At 35.4% G+C, this 22,209-nt stretch overlaps 1 protein-coding gene across 1 annotated transcript in view; it reads left to right on the forward strand.

The window, feature by feature from the left end:
• Positions 1-22,209, forward strand: part of galnt3 (UDP-N-acetyl-alpha-D-galactosamine:polypeptide N-acetylgalactosaminyltransferase 3 (GalNAc-T3)) — a 56,093-nt gene that overhangs the window by 26,873 nt on the left and 7,011 nt on the right. The window contains exons 4-10 of the mRNA XM_056466055.1: positions 5,023-5,172; positions 10,835-11,069; positions 14,579-14,696; positions 16,642-16,842; positions 17,267-17,398; positions 19,447-19,548; positions 21,893-22,048. Of these exons, the coding sequence (XP_056322030.1) occupies positions 5,023-5,172; positions 10,835-11,069; positions 14,579-14,696; positions 16,642-16,842; positions 17,267-17,398; positions 19,447-19,548; positions 21,893-22,048 (1,094 nt within the window). The remainder of the gene's footprint in view (positions 1-5,022; positions 5,173-10,834; positions 11,070-14,578; positions 14,697-16,641; positions 16,843-17,266; positions 17,399-19,446; positions 19,549-21,892; positions 22,049-22,209) is intronic.

Genomic DNA, 22,209 nt, shown 5'->3' on the forward strand with positions numbered 1-22,209 from the left:
AAGTGTATGTACATGTTTATTACTATATACAACGTTATATGTGCAGCTGTTATGTGCAAATTGGCATGTAAAGTGTGTGGTTAAATAAGTGTATATGTGTATAAAAGTGTATAGCATGTAGTGATGTTGGTTCCACAATTATTATCATCAAGTGTTCATGAGATGGATTGCCTGAGTTTCTGTGTCGGGCTGTTCTGGTGCGCAGTGCTCTGTAGCGTCGACCAGAAGGTAAAAGTTCAAAGAGGCAGTGTGCTGGGTGTGAGGGGTCCAGAGTGATTTTGGCAGCCCTGCTGCTTGCTCTGGATAAGTACAGTTCTTGGGGAGTAGGAAGGGTTGTACCAGTGATTCGCTCAGCAGTCCGAACTATTCGACGTAGTCTTTGGAGGTCGTATTTAGTAGCTGAGCTAAACCAGACAGTTATTGATGTGCAGATGACTGATTCAATGATGGAGGTATAGAACTGTTTCAGAACTGTTGTGTAGAACTGTTTCAGCAGCAGTTTCAGCAGCTCCCACTATGTAAAATTGGTTAACAGCCTTCTAATGTAAAGACTTCTATTCAAAGATTTGTACATGCTGTAAATATGCTTTTTTCCATCTAAAACAGTCGAACCGACACAAATTTCAGTGCTGTAGTTGGGATTTTATTTTGAACTTACAGTATGCGTCCCTATTTTCAGTAAGTTACTCCTCAGTTCTGTAAAGTATATGATATTATACCAAAGTGCTGGTCAGTGGCTTTTCTCTGAGGGCTGTCGGGACACTCCTGAAAGAAGATATTTATTCTTAATGAGTACGTACACACACCCATAACTACTAGATGAAAGGTACAGCTTGAGCTTTGTCCTGCTCTTTTGGTAAAAAGGTATTATTATGTCTCTTATTCCTGGATAGTGACTCTAAAACATCCTGACAGGATATTGAGTCACTTTGAGATGAAAATGTTCAATGTACAATAGTTATGCACCGTTTTGAAAAGTAAACCCCTTGGATTTATTTTGGAAGAAAAAAGCACGAAGTGGCATGAAATGAGTAAAACTTAGAGAGCATACTTGCTGTATACTGACTACATGGGAAGCTGCCTTCTAAGGCCTTGATCACACAGAACGTGCTTTTTTGTAATGAGAGTTGCTAGGGCTGGGCGATATGACCTAAAATCAAAATCTCAATTAATTGAACATTTTAACTCTATTACAATTAATGAACGATAATTTTATTTATTTAATTTTTTTTGCCCTCATAGTTCACTGACGAGTTTTGTGCAGTAAATATGCTCACATATTACCAGTGTGAGATTTTTGAATGAAGGGTGCATTACTTGGTTTTAAAATAATTGAAGGAAACACACACTATCTACTACTAATGAAAAAGACTCACAGTGTTCTAGATCCCTTTCAGTTTGCGTATATAGGCCTAAGAGAGGGGTGGAGGATGCAGTAGGGACTCTGCTGCACTTAGTTCTTAAGCATCTTAATAAGCCTAAAACATTGGCCAAGTTACTTTTTATCGACTTTTCATCTGCATTTAATAACATTCAGCCACATATTTTGGTTGAGAAATTTATTAATAAGTTTGTGTAGGATTGAATGCTTGTAGGTTGGATTTTAGACTTTCTTGTCCAGAGGACACAGAGGGTTAAGGTAAATAATTGTTTCTCTAAATGGTTGGTGTCATATACGGGGTCCTTTCTCCTGTATTATTTATTTTGTACACAAATAGTTGTAGGAGTATTTTAAGTAATAGGTACATTTTAAAATTTGCCGATGATTCTGTAATTGTTAGTCTAAGTGAGGAAGACTCCACGCACGGTCCTGTAATTGATTATTTTTCCAGCTGGTGTCAGGAGGCTTTCTTAAAAGTGAATGTTCTTAAGACTAAAGAGATGACTATTGATTTTAATCGTAAGAGGAGACGGATTAAGGGTAAGCAAACAAGTATTATTGGAGTGGGTGTTGAGTGTTGATCAGTATAGGTATTTGGGAACTGTTTTAGATAATAAATTGTCCTTTTCTGTTAAGACAAATATGTTGTCTAAGAAGGGGCAACAAAGACTATACTGCTTACAGAAATTAAGATCTTTTAATACAGATAAATCACTCATGTGCTTGTTTTATAGTTCATACATTCAGTCACTGTTATCCTTTTCCTTGCTTTGTTGGTTCAATTCTCTAAGTGTGAAAAATAAGAGTTGTTTGGAGAAAATTGTGAACCTAGGAGGAAAAATAACAGGGAGAAAACAGATGACCATGGCTCAGTTATACCATAGGCAAATTTTGAGTAAAGCTCAGAGTATTCTGTCTGATGATTCCCATCCTATGCACCACGAGTTTTATCTTCTCCCTTCTGGTATTCGATACAGAACTCCTATTAGTAAAACAAATCGGTTTAAATTTTTATTCATCCCCTCAGCTGTAAAGTTTTTAAATTTAGGGTAGAATTTGTATTGTATAATGCGCTTTTGTGTATTATGTGTGACATGCTTGTATGCTGCAACCAAATTGCCTTTGGGAAATGAATAAAGACCGACTGACTGATCTATTATTATTTATTGAACATCAACATTGAGCAACTGAAATTAATTTGCACCGCCCACACTCGTCACCACTATTAGACTGACCAATCACAAAGCCTGTGCTACGTGTCTTCGCGATGTGTAGTTAAATTTTTTTGAGAGGTGCGCTGGTATGCGACCACATAAAGGCTGTGCTGCACCATATGTGTGCGCTCAACGCAGAAGTATAAATCAGTCTTAACAGAGCAGGGATTTGTGACTCCACACGCGGTCGGGAGAGTAATAGAAAAAAATCGGCCTAGACAAATTAGATCGATTTCAGGTTATGAATGTCAATTTTGATTATTTTTCGATTAATCACCCAGCCCTAAGAGGTGCCATTTTTGAATGGATTACTAATGACTGTTGTGTGCCTCATGTTTTAACCAGTGTGTTCTGTGTGACTGCAGTTGAATAAACTCTGAGTGGAAAAAGTGTGCTACGTCAGTTGCATATTTTTTATTGTCCAATCACATGTAAGCAGAGGCAAGATTTGCGCTGAGGTGAAAGCAGTGTTTGTGTTGTCAAGACGACTATAGAGACTTTTAAAAATGAAGGAGAGACTGGTGGTCACTGTGTATGACTTCACAAATCGTAAATATCACAATATTATTAAATATTACAAATATAACAATATCAGCAGCATCGCTCGCGCACAGTACACCGCTAATTCAGTGGTTGCCTAGTGACATAAAAAGCGCAGCACACTTCTTTTTTTTCTGAGCATAGAAATACTCAGTTAAGCATGATGTCACACAAAACATTAAATATATACTATACGCTAAACTATAAAAAGTGTTTATAAAACATTTATAAAAAGTGTTTTATATATATATATATATGTATGTATGTATGTATGTATGTATGTATGTATGTATGTATGTATGTATGTATGTATGTATGTATGTATATATATGTATATATATATATATATATATATATATGTATGTATGTATATATATATATATATATGCATGTATGCATGTATGTATATGTGTGTGTGTGTATAAATATGTATACATATTAGGGGTGTAACTGTTCACAAAAATCACTGTTCGGTTCAATGCCACACTGTGGTGTTAAGGTTCGGTATGTTTTCGATACAACAAAAAAGAAAAAAGCCAAAGTATTTCTCTGATTTAAAATTTTTTTTAATGTACTAAAACTAACATCATAAAAGTATGATCTTGTTTTTTTTCTTTTACTTTAAACAGCAATAGAGCTATACTTCTAGGGTTTCTGCTTATCAGCAAATTAAAAATCCTTCTTTATACTTAAAACCAAAAAGCTGCTTATAAAAAATGTATGTAATATTGTAGTAGTTAAACAAATAAAAAGAAAAGAATAATTTAGTTTTTATATGGAGTTCAGCTTCAATTAATTAAGTAATTTTTTTATTTTCAGAAAGATGAGTGTCCATCACAGACAGCACAGATCTGGTTGATTTGACTGTCACTTGCCATTTTAGTGGATCTGAAAGCAGGAATGATCTGACTGAGGTGGGCTTATGAAGGAATAATGTAACGGGGCTCCATTACATTTAACATGTTCTTAAGACCCGACATTTTCACAACCAATTAAGGTCTCACAGGGCTCGAAATTAACTTTTTTTTCTTGGTAGCACCAGTGCTCCTAACTTCAATTATTTAGGCGCACCAGACAAAATTTAGTCGCACCCACCAAAAATGATGAGCACCGTTACTACACGTTTTATATGAACAGATTCTATTATATATTAACACTCTAATCACAACTAACAAACAAATATCTACGTGTGCTCATCGGCCCTGCACGCACTGCTTGACGTGAATGAGATGAACTGAGTTAATAACTGTGCTGTCCTCACGGGTGGTGTCTGATAATGCACAGATGATATTGACATATAACTTATTATATGCATACGTCATCTTAATAACAGTAACGGTCTTATTTTGGTACTTTTCAACTGGTTCGGACCGAAGCAATCAGTGTGGTGTTAAAAGGACCCAAAACGGCAGAGAATTGCTACAATGTATCATATGTTGCCCTTGGTCCGGACCAAATGAACCGAACCACAGGTGTGAAAGCACCCTTAAACTACACTTCCTAGAAAGAGCTTTTAAATTGGGAGAAAACTGATCCTATTGTACCTATCTGGTGTCTTGTTATTTATCATTGATGCTGTGTGTTATATGGATGCATTCCTTATTGTTTTATCTGTTGCTGTCTATTTTTTGATCATTTGCTTTTAGGTTTGAACAGCACAATGGTCAACAACTGTTGTTTTATTGTGCTTTATAAATAAAAAAATTACTAAACTTGAACTGTCTGTCTCTTTAAAATGTCAAAATATGAAATAATTATCATAGAATTTTTTTTCTGTTTTCATATGAAGTCTGTATGGATTTATTTGAAGCTTGTTGCAGTGCGGGGAAACATGACTTTCATTATTCAACATCATTTCCATTGTTCTGACGTTTGTGTCTCTCTCAGAGCATCTAAAGGATAAACTGGACGAGTTTCTGAAGCAGCTGCATGTTGTCCGTGTGGTCCGCCAGCATGAGCGTAAAGGTCTGATCACCGCACGGCTCCTCGGGGCCTCAGTGGCAACAGGAGACACTCTCACCTTCCTGGATGCCCACTGTGAGTATCCCAACACTGCCATTCACATTCAGTCTCTGAGGCATTTTAAAGAGCAGATCACTCCCACACAGTGGTGGAAAGAGTACTGAAAAATCACACTCAAGTGAAAGTACCATTGCTTACCTAAAAATGTAGTGCAAGTAAAAGTATCTATTGCAAATATTACTCAAAGTAAAAAGTAGCCCTATTAAAAGTACTCAAGAGTAGTGAGTATTACACTGTGAACGGTTGAAGCATTTACATGCAATGTGTGCATGTGTGTTTGAAAACGTAACATTCTGTAGTGCATTTAGTTATTGTTTAAGGCTAATTCAGTCATCACACAGTAAACATCCATCATCTTCTTATCAGTGATATGCAGTCTAAACAGTCTCTCAGTCATCGCATGTAATGATTTCGTGTCTTGAGGTTGTTCTTTATGATGTGATTTAATTGGACGGGAATTACAGGACTGATTATTCTGCTTTAACCAATCACCAAAGACATCAAAAAAAGTTTGAAGGAACATAGTGGAGTAAAGGTACTAATATAGCACTAAAAATGAGCTCAAGTAAAAATACACATTTTCAAATACAATTCCTGACAAAAACTAATCAATTACTGTAATCTGAGTATTTGTAATTTGGTACTTCACATCATTGCTCCCACACACATGTGCTGCTGGATATACATCAATAGGGCTCGCCTTTTAATATAATCACAGTTTTTATAACAGGTCTGTGGTCAGTCGGAGCTGCTGGAAAGAATCTGATGCTTTTTAATTCTAAGTTTGGGCTTTGTGATGCTTTTTAAAGTCTTTTTTTAAATAATATAATATATTTGGTAACAATTTACGTTAGGGTTTTATTAGTTCATGTTAGTTAATGCATTTACTAACATGAAACAATGAACAATACATTTATTACACTATTTGTTCATGTTTGTTAACCTTAGTTAATGAAAATAAAGTTATTGATTGTTAGTTCATGTTAATTCACGGTGCATTAATGTTAACCACTATGCATTTGCATGTTAATAATGCATTAGTAAATGTTGAATTATGATTTATACATGCTGTACAAGTATTGTTCATTATTAGCTCATGTTAATGCATTATCTAATCAAACCTTATTTTAAAGAGACCATAGGATGTAAAATTATTTATTTAATTAAAGCAATGGAATAGTTTTCAGTTTTTAAGTTGTAGTTAGCTAATGCAATTGCACCATTATGTTGTTATGATAGCTCAGCCCTAGTAATGAAATGGTACCAAAATAAGAAACAAATATAATTTTTTTTGTATTAAATAATAAAAACTATGGCAGGTAGGGCTTTTTTTAACGTTCGCCTAAATTATGGAATGCATTACCCGCAATTATTACACTGTAAAACTCAAAAAATTAAGGTAACTCAAACCGTTTGAGGAAACAGATTGCAACAAACCATTTAGTCAAGTTCAAAAACTAATGCTAATGAGTACTGTCAACTTAATCCATTTGTGTAAATGAAGCAATCTGAGCACAGTAAAACCCAATAAATGAAGAGAACTCAAACCAACTGAGTACTTTAAAACCCAATAAGTTAAGGTAACTCAAACCGTTTAAGGAAACCGATTGCAACAAACATTTGGGTTAAAAAAACTGATCTATATGAGTACTGTGAACTCACTTCATTTAAGTTGAAGTAATGAGGTATTTAATTAACTCATTACCTTCAGCACGGAGTTCAAAACTCTTTTTAAATGAGTAGAATTAACTTTCAGTCAATTTTGAGTTAACTACACTCAATTCATTTGATAAAGTTGACTGCTGGGTTTTACAGTGTAGGAATACTGTTTCTCTGTATTGTTTTAAGAAGCTTTTTAACACACATCTTTTTAGCAAAGCATTTAATTTGTGATAAACACTGTGACTTTTATGCAATTTTTAAATCTTTTGCTTATTTATAGTTTTTTCATTGTTTTATTGATTGATTTATTGATTATTGTGGTGTGACTTTTGGCTTGTTACTGGGATTTTATGGAAGCTTGTTATTCTCTGCCTTTTTATTTGTTGTTGTATATCTTGTAGCGCTTTGAGTTTAAAAATAAAATGTATTTTTATTATTATTTTTATTATTGATTCCTTAAGAATTATAAATCAATAATTTTTCAAATTAACTAAGATTGAGAAATGCTTTAGAAGTTATTAAGGTTACTTTTTAATTAATGTATTAATGCCATTCACATTCAGACTCTGAGGCATTTTAAAGAGCAGATCACTCCCACACACTGCATGTGCTGCTGGATTCACATTAATAGGGCTCGCCTTTTAATAAAATCACAGCTTTTATAACAGGCCTGTGGTCAGTCGGAGCTGCTGGAAAGAATCTGATGCTATTTAATTCTGTCTGAGTTTGGGCTTGTTAAACATTCATGATGTTATTTTAAAGTGTTTTTGTCCTCCGCTGCTGTGGTCGATGGGGAAACTGTCAGTCAGAAAGTAAAAACTGCCCAAATTGATGTAGAATATGGTTTTATTTATTAATCTCAGCTATGTTTATTCATCAGAGGGTTTGTAAGTAAATTATTCTAAGTATTTGAGAGTAGTATTATACTCTATACAAGTCTGAAAACAAAGATCATACTACAAACTTTAAAGGCCATGTTAGGGTTTATAAATTCATAAAATATATATACAGTGGGGAAAAATGTCTTAAACACGTCATACTTTTTCCAGAGAATAATATCTCTAAGGAAAGTTTATTTATAAACTAATTTCGAGAGTATCATGTGCTTATGATTGTTCACAGCTGGTCCCGCATTAGCCTGGGATTGATTCACCAATCAGATGATTCCTAACTCACTGTAAATAACCAGTTTTCTTATCTTAGTATCTTCATCTTGAAGAATCTCCCCCTTACCCACCCCTACTCCCCCTCCTTTCCAGATGGGTGACACGGCGGTCTAGTGATTAGCAATGTTACCTCACAGCAAGAATTTCTTTGAAAGTCCCTACTAAACCAGTTGACATTTCTGTTTGGAGTTTGCTCGTTCGGGTTTGGGTTTTTCCTGGCTTCTCCGGTTTCCTCCCACAGTCCAAAAACACGCATTCTAAGTAAATTGAACATACCAAATTGATACCATAGCCAAACTCTTAGCAAGTGTACATCTTTCGTTAGCCATCCTATATCTGTCATTAGCCAGAAATAAATCAGGGGAGTTCGGGGGAGATCTACCTGAACTAAAACTCCCCTCTCACCCTGCAAAAGGGTGGGAGCCCAGGGTTCGAGGGTCTCATAAGCTCAGGGCTCTCTCCCTGGACAGCATGTCAAACAAGCTTTATTATCAATTATCATTATCAAGTGTGAACTCTTGAAAGAAGCTGTTAACGTGGAATTTAACCAGATTTAGGTAAAAACTCAAACAATACAAACATAAAACTAAAAGTAAACAAAAAAACAACTGAAAAAATGAAAGTGAAAGTGCTGAACTACTGAAACGTATTTAATACTTTATATAAAAGGCTTTTTTGGTGATGGCAGCTCAAAGACGCCTCTCTTTAGATAGAGTCAGGATAGAGGAAAAGATGAATGCAGCAATGTATGGAGAATGAAGTCACATGCATTGCTCAGGTCTGAGTTTTTCACAGACTTCAACAGTGTGTAAATCTTAATGGTTCTGCGAGTCTCGTCTATCAAATCTGAGCTCTATTTTGTATTCTCTATTGGATTTGAGTCAGGTGATCGGCTAGGCCGTTCACAGCTTTATTTTCTTTCTCTGAAAGCATTTGAGAGTTTCCTTGACTGTGTTTTGGATCATTGTCTTGCTGAAATGTCCCTGGTTTCATCTTCATCCTCCTGCTAATGTAGATGTTGGACTGAAGCAGCTAAAATTAATTTACAATGAGGAAAGGCAGAGGGTTGCTGAAGAACTGCTTTCATTTTATTATGCGTAACTTCATTTGTAAACTAATAAAATGTGTTTTCTTTGCTTAAATGGATTTTTTTGGTTGTTTCCAACATCTGGGAAAACTTTCAAGTCAGCAGCACCATTAGAAATGTTTTTTGAGAAAAATGGTCACATGTTCAATACTTATTTTCCCCCGCTGTATATAGATAATATTTTACTGTTTATTTTGATATGAAGATACCTGCGTTCAGCTTAAAGTGCAATTTAAAGGATTAGCTAGGTTACTATGATAATTAGGTACGTTATTGGATAACAGTTGTTTGTTCTGTAGACAGTTGAAAAAAAATTCTTAAGAGGGCCAATAATATTGACCTTAAAATTGTTGTAAAATCTAAAAATGTAAAAACTGCTTTTATTCCAGCCGAACAAAAAGAAATAAGCCTTAAAAATATCATAGGCAATACTGTGAAAATGTCCATGGTCTGTTAAACATCACTTGAAGAATACTGTATATGTAAAATAATTAATATTTCACAGGAGGGCTAATAATTCTGACAAAAAAGGTTGTTTTCAAACAAATGGTATGTTTATAACTATATCTAGATATGCTTATTTGCACAAATAATAGCCTAATGTAAAATATAAAAGCAAAACATTAGTAGGCCATTTGTATTGAGTACACTCTGTGGTATTAGGGATGAGTCGTCTGCAGATGTCTTATTAATTTGGATGGCCTCATGCATTTGTTAGCAAGAAATTGGCTGGGTCAGGGACACTGTGCTTCGAGAAAATTAAATAAAACTATTGTTCAGGTAACTCTTGGAATTTCCTGCATTTCGTGTTTCCAGAATTGCTAGCACTGCGACCTGAAATGTTTGCAGCTTCCTCACCTGGGTCCAGTGTGCTTGGGTCATTGATATTAGCTGCTGAAGGTGAATCAGTGAGACTTTTTTTGTAGAGGATAAATTACAAATTTGTCCATTTTTTTGGTCAGCCAGAGGATAAAATGAACTAAGGCAACATGATTGTTCTCCTAATTGTCCACTGCTAAAAAAAGTTAAAATATGACCCCCCCACAGAGCCTGCTGAGGCCCCCTTGTGGGCCGGAACCCCCTATTGGGAACTGCTGATGTTTTTAGAAGGTAGAAATGATGTTCCTTATCTGGGAATCACCCTTGTGGTCGGTCAAAAAGGGTAGATTTATTATTTTTATTTTATAATAATCATAAATTTTCTTTCGGATAAGTCCCTTCATTCATCAGGGGTTGCCAGAGGAATGAACCGCCAACTATTCGTTTTACAACTTAAGTTTTACTCAGCGGATGCCCTTCCAGCTGCAACCCAGTACTGTGAAACACCCATACACACTCATTTACACACATACACTATGGCCAATTTAGTTTATTCAATTCACCTATAGCGCATGTCTTTGGACTGTGGGGGAAACCTGAGCACCCGAAGAAATCCCACACCAACACGGGGAGAACATATAAACTCCACTCAGAAATGCCAACTGGCCAATGCGGGACTTGAACCAGCGACCTTCTTGCTGTGAGGCAATTGTGCTACCCACTGTGCCACCAAGTCGCCCTGTTTAATAATATATTTTTCCATATTGTTTTGAATAATTAATATTTATGCAGTAATTTGCATCCATTTTCAAATGTTTTACGCTATATTCCAGTTTTGCGCATACATTTAACTCTCAACTATGGATGTATATTAGCTTGTGTCTATGGTGGAGATTAAATATTACACTTCTTTTAATATTTTGTTTTTGCTTTTCTTGTTCAGGTGAATGTTTCCACGGATGGCTCGAGCCGCTGTTGGCCCGGATAGCAGAGAACTCGAGTGCTGTTGTGAGTCCTGACATCACCACCATTGACCTGAACACGTTTGAGTTCATGAAACCCTCGCCGTATGGACAGCATCATAACAGGGGGAACTTCGACTGGGGTCTTTCCTTCGGCTGGGAGACGCTTCCTGATCACGAGAGACGGAGACGCAAGGATGAGACGTACCCTATTAAGTAAGGAAACCATCCGTTTGTAATATTAACAATGTTTTATTTATGTAATTGCTTTTCATTTCAATATACAGGTTTAAAAATATATTTTTGCTTCTTGTTCAAACTACTTATTTAAAATGCGCTGATTCAACACAACTCTTGAGGTCTTTGAGGACAGCATAATTTTTTTATGTTCAATCTACGTACATTTGTAAAAATTAAGTTAACTTAATTGACTTGTGTTAAGACAACATGAAGGAATTTTAGTATTAAGCTATATTATTGTTTATATATATATATATATATATATATATATATATATATATATATATATATATATATATATATATATATGCTTCTGTTTTCTCTTTAGTTAATTGTATTTTGCAATTTGTGGTTTTTGTATGTTACAGGTATGTATTCCTTGGTTAAAATATTATATTTTATATTTTTTAATAGTTTAATATAATATATATTTATTTTATAATATTTTAACTTAGTATAGATCATTTCAATGTGGTGATGTCATTGGGCCGTGTACATTTCCTGTTGTCCTCAAACTATTTTTTAACTGTAACAAGCGGCAATTCAATCATAACTTGATGTTAAAGCAGCTATCGAAGCTATAGAAATTAAAAATGTAAAACAAGAAATACGTTGGGACCATTGCTTTTGTTTACATCCCTCAAAATGGTCTGTATTATTATATATGAATATAATATAATGTATATTAATGGAAGTCATGGTGGCGCAGTGGGTAGCATAATCGCCTCACAGCAAGAAGGTCACTCGTTTGAGCCCTGGTTGGGAGTTGGGATTTCAGTGTGGAATAAGCTAAATTGGTGTTGGGTTACGGCTGGAAGGGCATCTGCTGCATAAAACATTCTGGATAAGTTGGCGGTTTGTTCTGTTGTGGTGACCCCTGTTTAATAAAGGGACTAGATCGAAAAGAAAATGAATGAATTAATACATATGAATATAGTGTATTTAATATACACTTATTTATTTTTTTATATTATTTAACAATTATTTTTAGTTTGATACAAGCAGTAGTATAGTTTTCAGTTTTATGGATTTAGTTTGTTAAATATAATAAACCCTACATTGAACAATGCAATTGGTACATTGTTTTAAAATTGTTGCTAACTCAGCCCTAATTGTCAAATAGTACAAAATAAGAAACAAATGTTAATTTATTAAAAATAATAAATCAATATTTTTTTTCAGATTAACTAAGAAATGCTTTAGAAGTGTCAACGTTAATTATAGATGCACTGATATGGGTTTTTGGCCGATATCGATAACCGATAACTCTTAAGATTTTTCGGCCGAGAGCCGGTATACTATAGCCCATAATTATAAATATTTCAAAATGTTATATTTTTATACAGTAAATAACTGATTTTATTTTAAAAACTTCATAAAAGTTTAAACTGATCTTATGAACTGAATAGCCTACTCAAAGCAATAATAACTGCTTGGTAATTATATAGACCTATATTCATGATTTCACATAAACCAGCATGCCAAAAATAAATGTTCTTTTCTGCGCATAGCAAATTAAAATGCAACTTGACTGTTGTATAAAAATAATTGGTTAAATAACAAATTAACAAACAAGTAAAATAAATATATTTTAAATAAAATGAAAATGAAAGAACTTATGACTGAAACCAGCTGAATTGTTTTTGAATAAAACGTGTTACAGTGATGCACATATGTAGGAATATAGGAATATGTCTTGACTGAAAAAGCGTTTTGACAGTTCAGAGCCACCGTGCAAGCGAAAAGCTAATTACAGATAGTATTACTTTAGAAAGCGTGGCATGAATTTGTCCCATTTGATGTTTTAGATTCTTTTGAGCACATGTAGCTGCTGCTTGTCAATCAGACAATGTTGATGAAATGATCGATGAAGGGTTTATGATAAACCGCTGTGAGTTTGAAACTTTAACTGCAGGCGCTGTGTGATGTGAGTGCACACGAAGCGCAGTCAGATTTGTCTTCGAAGTCAAATTTTGATGCAACGCCTGAGCATTGAACACAGACGATTTTATGACAAACACAGTGCATAATATAAAGACAGAATGTGGCAGACGGTTGAGAACACCTATGCTGGATTCAGTGACTGGGAACACACCTCCCCTGCTGCTGTTTGGGTTGCTGAAGGCTTTTAAATCACTACAGTATGTGTGCGGTGACAGCCATCACGTGCTCTCGTTATAATCATAAATATGCCAATCAGAATGAATACCATCTTACATAAACCACACATGGCAAGCAACGCGTTAAGAACAAATATATTAGATTATAAAAACCCAATGAGTTGTTTAGCACGTGTGCATCGCTGCTATTATGTTTAGACATGTAATATTTTTCCTTAGGCGATTTAAACCAAAATACACAGTGACACTCAATCAAACATATCTACAATGATAAGGAATATGGTTTCTTACTGAGTTATTAACTCACAGCAATACTACACAAAGAAAGGACAGACTTTGAAGGAATAAACAATGTGAGGAAAGCTCTGTTAGTCCACTGGACAAGTCTGAACAAGTTCCACCCACACATGCGAGGCAGGCAGTTCTGTACAATTACGTAATCTATCGTCTTAAACATATCGGTCTAATGCCTCATTTACACTAGCAGCGACTTTGTAGCTGCCTGTCGCTCTGGGTGGCAACCTGCTGAAAATGTAGGTCTGTGTAGGTCTACAATCTACAATTCTGTGTAGAATACAACCGGCCTCTGAGGGAGCTGAGAGAGGATCACGTGAGCTCTACTGGTGCTCCTATTGGCTGTCGCTCAAGAGAGTCGCTGTACATTTGCATAAAGTTGAAGGATTCTCAACTTTTTGCGTCACTCGATACGCCCACCTGGTCACAAACGGTCGCTGTTGCTCGCGTAGATGAGGTCGCCAGAAGTCGCTCACTCTCTGTTGAAATGGATGGTCGATTGTTGCTTTGCTGCTGTGAGTCGCTTGTAGTGTGAATGAGGCTTAATTTTGACATCGGACCGATAACGATAACATTAAAAATAGCATTTATCAGATGATAACGATATGGCCACTGATATATCGTGCATCCCTAATGTTAATATTCGGAACCTATACTGTTAAATGTTGCTAAATTAAAAAATAAAGCTTACAGAATGTGTAACACTTGTGTTCGTTTGTCCACCATTTGGTCAGAAATACAGTAGTAATATTAAATATTGAAATATTATGAAATTGTAAAATAGCTGTTTTCTGTTTTAATATATTTAAAATCTCATTTATTCTTGTGTGTTTTCCTATTGTGTTTAGCGGGAAATGAAAAGGTTTGGAAACAGCAGGGCTAATCCTTAAATGCTTTTTTTCTTTTACTGAAAGAGTAAATAGATTTTATTATACTCAGAGTCCTGTTTGATTTCCATTAAATGCTGTTTTTATATCACACACCCACACACACTTGCGTGCAACACGCATTTCTGTCTAAATTATTCAAACAGAGGAAACATTTATACTGTATTCACGTTTGCCTTCACAGGACGCCGACATTCGCAGGAGGATTGTTCTCCATTTCCAGAGATTATTTCTACCACATAGGAAGCTATGATGAGGAGATGGAGATTTGGGGAGGAGAAAACATTGAGATGTCCTTCAGAGTGAGTCTAAACTCATGTCATGTCTGTTTTGCTTGCTTATTTACTGATTGTTGCGGTGTAAATTATAATGCAAGGTTATCATGTAGATTTTGTTGTGTTCTTATATTTGTTTTGTATACGTTGTAGTTCTTTAAGTTTAAGAAATGCGCATCATGAATAACACGATTTATTATTATAGTTATTATTACATTTATTATATTTATATTCTCCTTATTATTATTACTCCTTAGTGCGTGTACAGTACTGTTCAAGTGTTTGGAGTAAGTAAACAATTATTTATTCAGCAAGGATATGCTGAATCCACATTTCAATTGTTAGAGAATATATATACATACATACATACATACATACATACATATATATTTAGCTAGTTTCAGATCTCTCCAGAGATGTTCAATAGGATTTAGATCTGGGCTCTAGTTGGGCCACTCAAGGACATTCACAGAGTTGTTGTGAAGCCACTCTATTGATATTTTGGCGGTGTGCTTTGGGTCATTGTCTTGCTGGAAGATGAACCGTCGCCCTAGTCTGAGGTCAAGAGCACTCTGAAGCAGGTTTTCATTCAGGATGTCTCTGTACATTGCTGCATTCATCTTTCCCTCTATCCTGACTAGTCTTCCTGTTCCTGCTGCTGAAAAACATTCCCATAGCATGATGCTGCCTCCACTATGCTTCACTGTAGGGATGGTATTAGCCTGGTGATGAGCGCTGCCTTGAGTTCTCCAAACGTAATGCCTGGCATTCACTCCAAAGAGTTCAATTTGAGTCTCATCAGACCAGAGAATTTTGTTTCTAATGGTCTGAGAGTCCTTGTGATGCCTTTTGGCAAATTCCAGGTGGGGAGTGGCTTCTGTCTGGACACTCTACCGTACAGGCCTGATTGGTGGATTGCTGCATAGATGGTTGTCCTTCTGTTAGGTTCTCCTCTCTCCACAGAAGAACGCTGGAGCTCAGACAGCCTGACCATCAGATTATTGATCACCTCCCTGACTAGGGCCCTTCGCCCCCGATCACTCAGCATAGATGGCCGGCCAGCTCTAGGAAGAATCCTGGTAGTTCCAAACATCTTCCACTTCCGGATGATAGAAGCCACTGTGCTCAGTGGAACTTTTAGAGCAGCAGAAATTTTTCTGTAACCTTCCCCAGCCGTGTGCCTCAAGACAATCCTGTCTCAGAGGTCTACAGACAATTCCTTTGTCTTAATGCTTGGTTTGTGCTTTGACATGCACTGTCAACCCTGGGACCTTATATAGACAGGTGTATGCCTTTTCAAATCATGTTCAATCAACTGAATTTACCACAGGTGAACTCCAATTAAGCTGCTGAAACATCCCAAGAATGATCAGTGGAAACAGAATGTACCTGATATAATTTAGAGCTTCTAGGCAAAGGCTGGGAATACTGATGTACATGTGATTTTTTCAGCTTTTTTGTTTTTAATAAATGTGCAACAATTTAAAAAACTCTTTTTTTCACATTGTCATTATGGGGTATTGTGTGTACAATTTTGAGGAAATAAATTAATTGAATCCATTTTGGAATAAGGCTGTAACTTAAAAAAATGCAGAAAAACTGCAGCGCTATGAATACATTCTGGATGCACTATATATATATATATATATATATATATATATATATATATATATATACATGTGTATATATATATATATATACACATACATATATATACATGTGTATATATATATACACACACATATACATATATATACAAATACATATACAGCTATTTTCTGTTTTACAAAAGGGGAGGAGCTACTCTGTGCCCCACTCTATCCTCATGTTTCAATTGAGATTATGTAAAATTTCTAATAAGAAATGCACATTTCAAAGTACTTCACACATGACATTTAAGTAAAGCTCTTCTCTTTCCTGTCATATGATCTGCTGTGTTTTCTAGTCGTGATTTGCTGCTCTTGACCTTTAGGTGTGGCAGTGTGGCGGGCAGCTGGAAATCATCCCTTGTTCAGTCGTCGGCCACGTGTTTCGCACTAAGAGTCCGCACACTTTCCCCAAAGGCACACAGGTGATCGCTCGCAACCAGGTGCGTCTGGCTGAGGTCTGGATGGACGACTATAAAGAGATCTTCTATCGGAGGAACCAGCAGGCCGCACAAATCGCAAAAGAGGTACAACTCACTAGTCCTTTTAAGTATATTCATAAATGTATTTACTGTGCTTGCATGTGCTTTCATATCACAGCAAAAGCCTAACATAATTCAAGTCATACATTTATACTTGCATGAATAAATAAAACGTAAACAAAAAATAAACAAAATGTATTTAATTAAGTATTATTAAAACAATAAAACATATAAATATTAATATGTAGTAATTTTAATATTTTAATATTGATATTATTAATTATTATTATTTGCCGCTAGTAGGATACGATCTGTTTCTTCACCTAACATTGAAGTTGTTTTTTATTGTTTAACTTTGTGAATTCAGAGTAAATGAGCTCAAAGTTTGGATAGAATGTTTCGCTGATCTCTCTCTCTCTCTCTCTCTCTCTCTCTCTCTCTCTCTCTCTCTCTCTCTTTTTCTCTCCAGCACTCTTTTGGAGACGTCTCCAGGCGTGTGGATCTCCGGGAAAGGCTCCAGTGTAAGAGCTTTTCCTGGTATTTGAAGAACGTTTATCCAGAGGTCTTCATGCCCGATCTCAACCCGCTGCAGTTCGGTGCGGTGAGTGTGGAGTTTAACCATACGATGCGATACAGTTACATTATTTTGCCCATGATTATGATCTTTCACAACAATAGCGATTCTATGACAGATTATATATTGCAAATCAAATCATCTCAATGATCAAATCAATAGTGAAAATCATACATGATATCTTTATATAAGGAAACAAATGGATAACAATGTCTGCAAAATAACTACATGTAAAAAATGTGTCAAAAGGTAGCATGAGGTATTTAACTTTGTTAACGTTACATCTATTTTATATAAAAACAGCTGCCAAGCAGCAGTGTGACTACTTATTTGCCTAAGTGTATGATTCATTAGTGAATTATTATGATGCCTCATTTTACATTATAATAATGCACTATTGAATCATCCACCATTATTTATTGGCCGATATCAGGTTATTGTTTGTTTGCACTGATACAGAATTTTTGACGATTCATTAGTTCGCACTAATGAATCGTCAAAAATTATGATGCCTCATTTTTTAGTATAATAATGCACTATTGAATCACCCATTAATATTTATTGGCCTTTATTAGGTCATCATTGGATGCACTGATACAGAATTTTTGGCGATTCATTAGTGCATTATTATGATGCCTGATTTTACATTATAATAATGCACTAATGAATCATCCATCAATATTTATTGGCCGATATCAGGTTATTATTGGATGCACTGCTACAGATGTTTTGTCGGTGCATTATTATAATGTCTTGTTTTACATTATAATAATACACTATTGAATCATTCACCAATATTTAATGGCCAATATCAGGTTATTATTGGATGGACTGATACAGATTTTTTGGCGATTCATTAGTGCATTATTATAATGCCTCATTTTGCGGTATAATAATGCACTATTAAATCATCCACCAATATTTATTGGCCGATATCTGGATATTATTGGATGCACTAATAAAGAATTTTTGGCGATTCATTTGTGCAATATTATGATGCCTCATTTTACATCATAATAATGCACTATTAAATCATCCACCAATATTTATTGGCCGATATCTGGATATTATTAGATGCACTAATAAAGAATTTTTGGCGATTCATTAGTGCAATATTATGATGCCTCATTTTACATCATAATAATGCACTATTGAATCATCGACCAATATTTATTGGCTGATATTGAGTTATTATTGGATGCACTGATACAGCATTTTTGACCAATACGATAACTGATAATTCTTCAGATTTGGAGGCAGAAAGATCATATATATTAACATTTTTCGATTTTTATTTTTATTTATTTTTATTTATTTTTATTATTATTATTATTATTATTATTATTATTATTATTATTATTATTTATTTATTTTTTTATTTATTTTATTTTTTTATTTTTATTATTATTATTATTATATATATTTTTTAATTTATTTATTTTTTTTTTTCTGCAAAATTGCAAAATCTAAATCTGTCCGATACAGCATTTTTGACTGAGAACTCTTAGAAGCAATTGCTGATTGCAGAGCTTTTATTATATCACAGTCCACCACTTTCGGTTCTTTAGCTCACGATCATATGGAGAAGAAGCAGTGCTGTTTTATCAGACTAAATGCACTCATAGCTTCTGTTATAATGCTGCTCTTTGCAGACTAATAAAGCACACAACATATTAAAGCTTCTTCAGTGTTTCCCTGTTCTCTATAAAGCCAAAGCAGAAATCCTGGATGTGTGATGTCATTAGCATGAACACACAGCACACACTCCATCTCACTAGTTAAAACTGCATGTTTCTCTGCATTCGAACATTCTTTGAAACATTTGAGATGATGTAAGTACGTTAGTCAAAATATATCACAAATATATAACACTGTTCTCGTAGCTTTTGGATATTATAATGAAAATATCTGATATAATATGCCTTTAAATATTGCAGTTTAAATAAATGCTGTTTCCTTGTGGAATCAATCATTTTTTTAAAGATGTTGCATGAATGCTAGAAATGCAACAATATCATCAGCACTTGTGCAGTTTTGGTGTTTGGAGAGCTGATTTGCTCCTGGTTCTCCTTCAGATCAGGAACGTGGGGAAGGAAGCCTGTCTGGACGCTGGTGAGAGTAATGAGGGAGGGAAGCCTCTCATCATGTACCCCTGCCATGGGATGGGAGGAAACCAGGTAATTGGAGCAGGAACAGTTTGTCCTGCCAATAAATCAAGTGAACTGATAAAATGGCACGTAAAGCTCTCTCTTTTTAAAAGTTTTTATTTATTTATTTATTATTTGGTGCAAATAAATCATAGCCTTAAATTTTTTCATTTACTTTTTTTATTTTTTATTTCTTGTTCATTTAGTTTAAACCAGTGTACGGTACACTCACCGGCCACTTTATTAGGTAAAGTGCTCCAACAGCTCATTAACGCAAGTTTCAAATCAACCAATCACATGGCAGCAACTCAATGCATTTAGGCATGTAGACATGGTCAAGATGATATGCTGCAGTTCGAACTGAGCATCAGAATGGGGAAGAAAGGTAATTTAAGTGACTTTGAATGTTGCATGCTTGCTGGTGCTGGACAGGCTGGTCTGAGTATTTCAGAAACTGCTTATCTACTGGGATTTTCATGCACAACCATCTTTAGGGTTTACAGAGAATGTTCTGAAAAACAGAAAATATCCAGTGAGCGGCAGTTCTGTGGGCGCAAATGCCAGAGATCAGAGGAGAATGGCCAGACTGGTTTGAGCTGATAGAAAGGCAACAGTAACTCAAATAACCACACGTTACAACTGAGGTCTGCAGAAAAGCATCTCTGAACACACAGCACGTCCAACCTTGAGGCGGATGGGCTACAGCAGCAGAAGACCACATCGGGTGCCACTCCTGATAGTTAAGAACAGGAAACTGAGGCTACAATTCACTAATGCTGACCAAAATTGGACGATAGAAGATTGGAAAAATTGCCCGGTCTGATGTGTCTCAATTTCTGCTGCGACATTCAGATGGTAAGGTCAGAACTTGGCATCAACAACATGAAAGCATGGATCCATCCTGCCTTGTATCAATAGTTCAGGCTGGTGGTGGTGTAATGGTGTGAGGGATATTTTCTTGGCACACTTTGGGCACATTAGTACCAATTGAGCATCGTGTCAACGCCACAGCCTACCTGAGTATTGTTGCTGACCATTCCCATCTCTTTATGGCCACAGTGTACACATCTTCTGATGGCTACTTCCAGCAGGATAATACACCATGTCATAAAGCACGAATCAACTTAGACTGGTTTCTTGAACGTGACTATAAGTTCACTGTACTCAAATGGCCTCCACAGTCACCAGAGCTCAATCCAATAGGTCTCTGAGGAATATTTCCAGTACCTTGTTGTATCTATGCCACGAAAAATTAAGGCAGTTCTGAAGGCAAAAGAGAGTCCAACCCGGTACTAGTAAGGTGTACCTAATAAAGTGGCCGGTGAGTGTATAAAAATTTACTAATTTGTGTCAGTTAAAAGTTTTAGGTTTAAAGTGTTCAGGTTGTTTTAATGTGTTTTTAATTTTGTCTTTTAATTTAATTTGACTTTATTTTACTCTTGTTTTCTTTTTATTTTATTTTGAAGTAATGTTTTTACATTTTATTTTACATAAACACAAACTGATTTTATCTTTCTATTTCAGAATTTCAGAAAAGTAAGAATTAAATTAATTCAATATTGATATCTTATATAAATGATATTATATAAAGTCAGTTTGGGCTCTAAAATATATTTGGCTTATACAGTTTTTAATCTATCTATCTATCTATCTATCTATCTATCTATCTATCTATCTATCTATCTGTCTGTCTGTCTGTCTGTCTGTCTGTCTGTCTGTCTGTCTGTCTGTCTGTCTGTCTGTCTGTCTGTCTGTCTGTCTGTCTGTCTGTCTGTCTGTCTGAGATTATAACAGTGATGCTCTGTCTATGCTTGCAAAAAGGCTTGTCTGTCTGTCTGCTTGTCTGTCTATCTTTATAGCGACAGTTGATACAGTACAAACATATACACTGAAAAAAATTATTACTGTAAAATTGTTGCAAACAGTTTATATAGGCTGAATTTAAACAAACAAATTAAATGTAGTGATGTTCAACTTAAATAGTTTTTTTAATTCAGCCCAAATAAATTGTCTGCCACTTGCCTTAAAAAAATGTCCAGTTACATTATCCAGTTAATCATCGTTAAATAATTCTTTTTGAAATACCTCAACAATTCACACATTGCATTCATAAATCAAACAATTACTTTCTGTGGTGAAACATACCAAACAGCATTTCCCCTATTTTTATTTACCCAAAATCTTTTCTTCCATTTTTGCACCGTTTAGTTTTAACACAAGCATGAATAGAATTTGTAAGGTACATCATGAATATCATTTTAATGAGCTCCCCTGATACTGTATGTCTACCAGAACCTCAGTGGAAGCATCTTTATCAGTTTTAATGAAATGTTTAGTGAACGCTGAAGGTCATTTCTCTGCTCTGCTCCTACAGTATTTCGAGTATTCGACGCATCACGAGATCAGACACAACATCCAGAAGGAGCTGTGTTTAGATGGAGCCGATGGAGCGATGGTCCGCTTAGAGGAGTGTCAGTATAAAGGCCACAACACCATCACCGGCCCGCAGCAAAGATGGGAGCTCCGAGAGGTAAAATTACAGCATTTTAAAGTACGCATGAACGGGAATCTGCAACCTTTTTTTTCATATTGTAATGCAGTTTCTAGTGAAACGGAATATTAGATGAGAAAACGGTGGACGTGGCTTGTTTTTTCTACTTTGAGCTGTTTGGATGTATTAGGACTTTCATT

Source organism: Danio aesculapii, chromosome 9 (genome assembly GCF_903798145.1).
Source record: "Danio aesculapii chromosome 9, fDanAes4.1, whole genome shotgun sequence".
In the NCBI taxonomy this organism is placed as follows: Eukaryota; Metazoa; Chordata; class Actinopteri; order Cypriniformes; family Danionidae; genus Danio; species Danio aesculapii.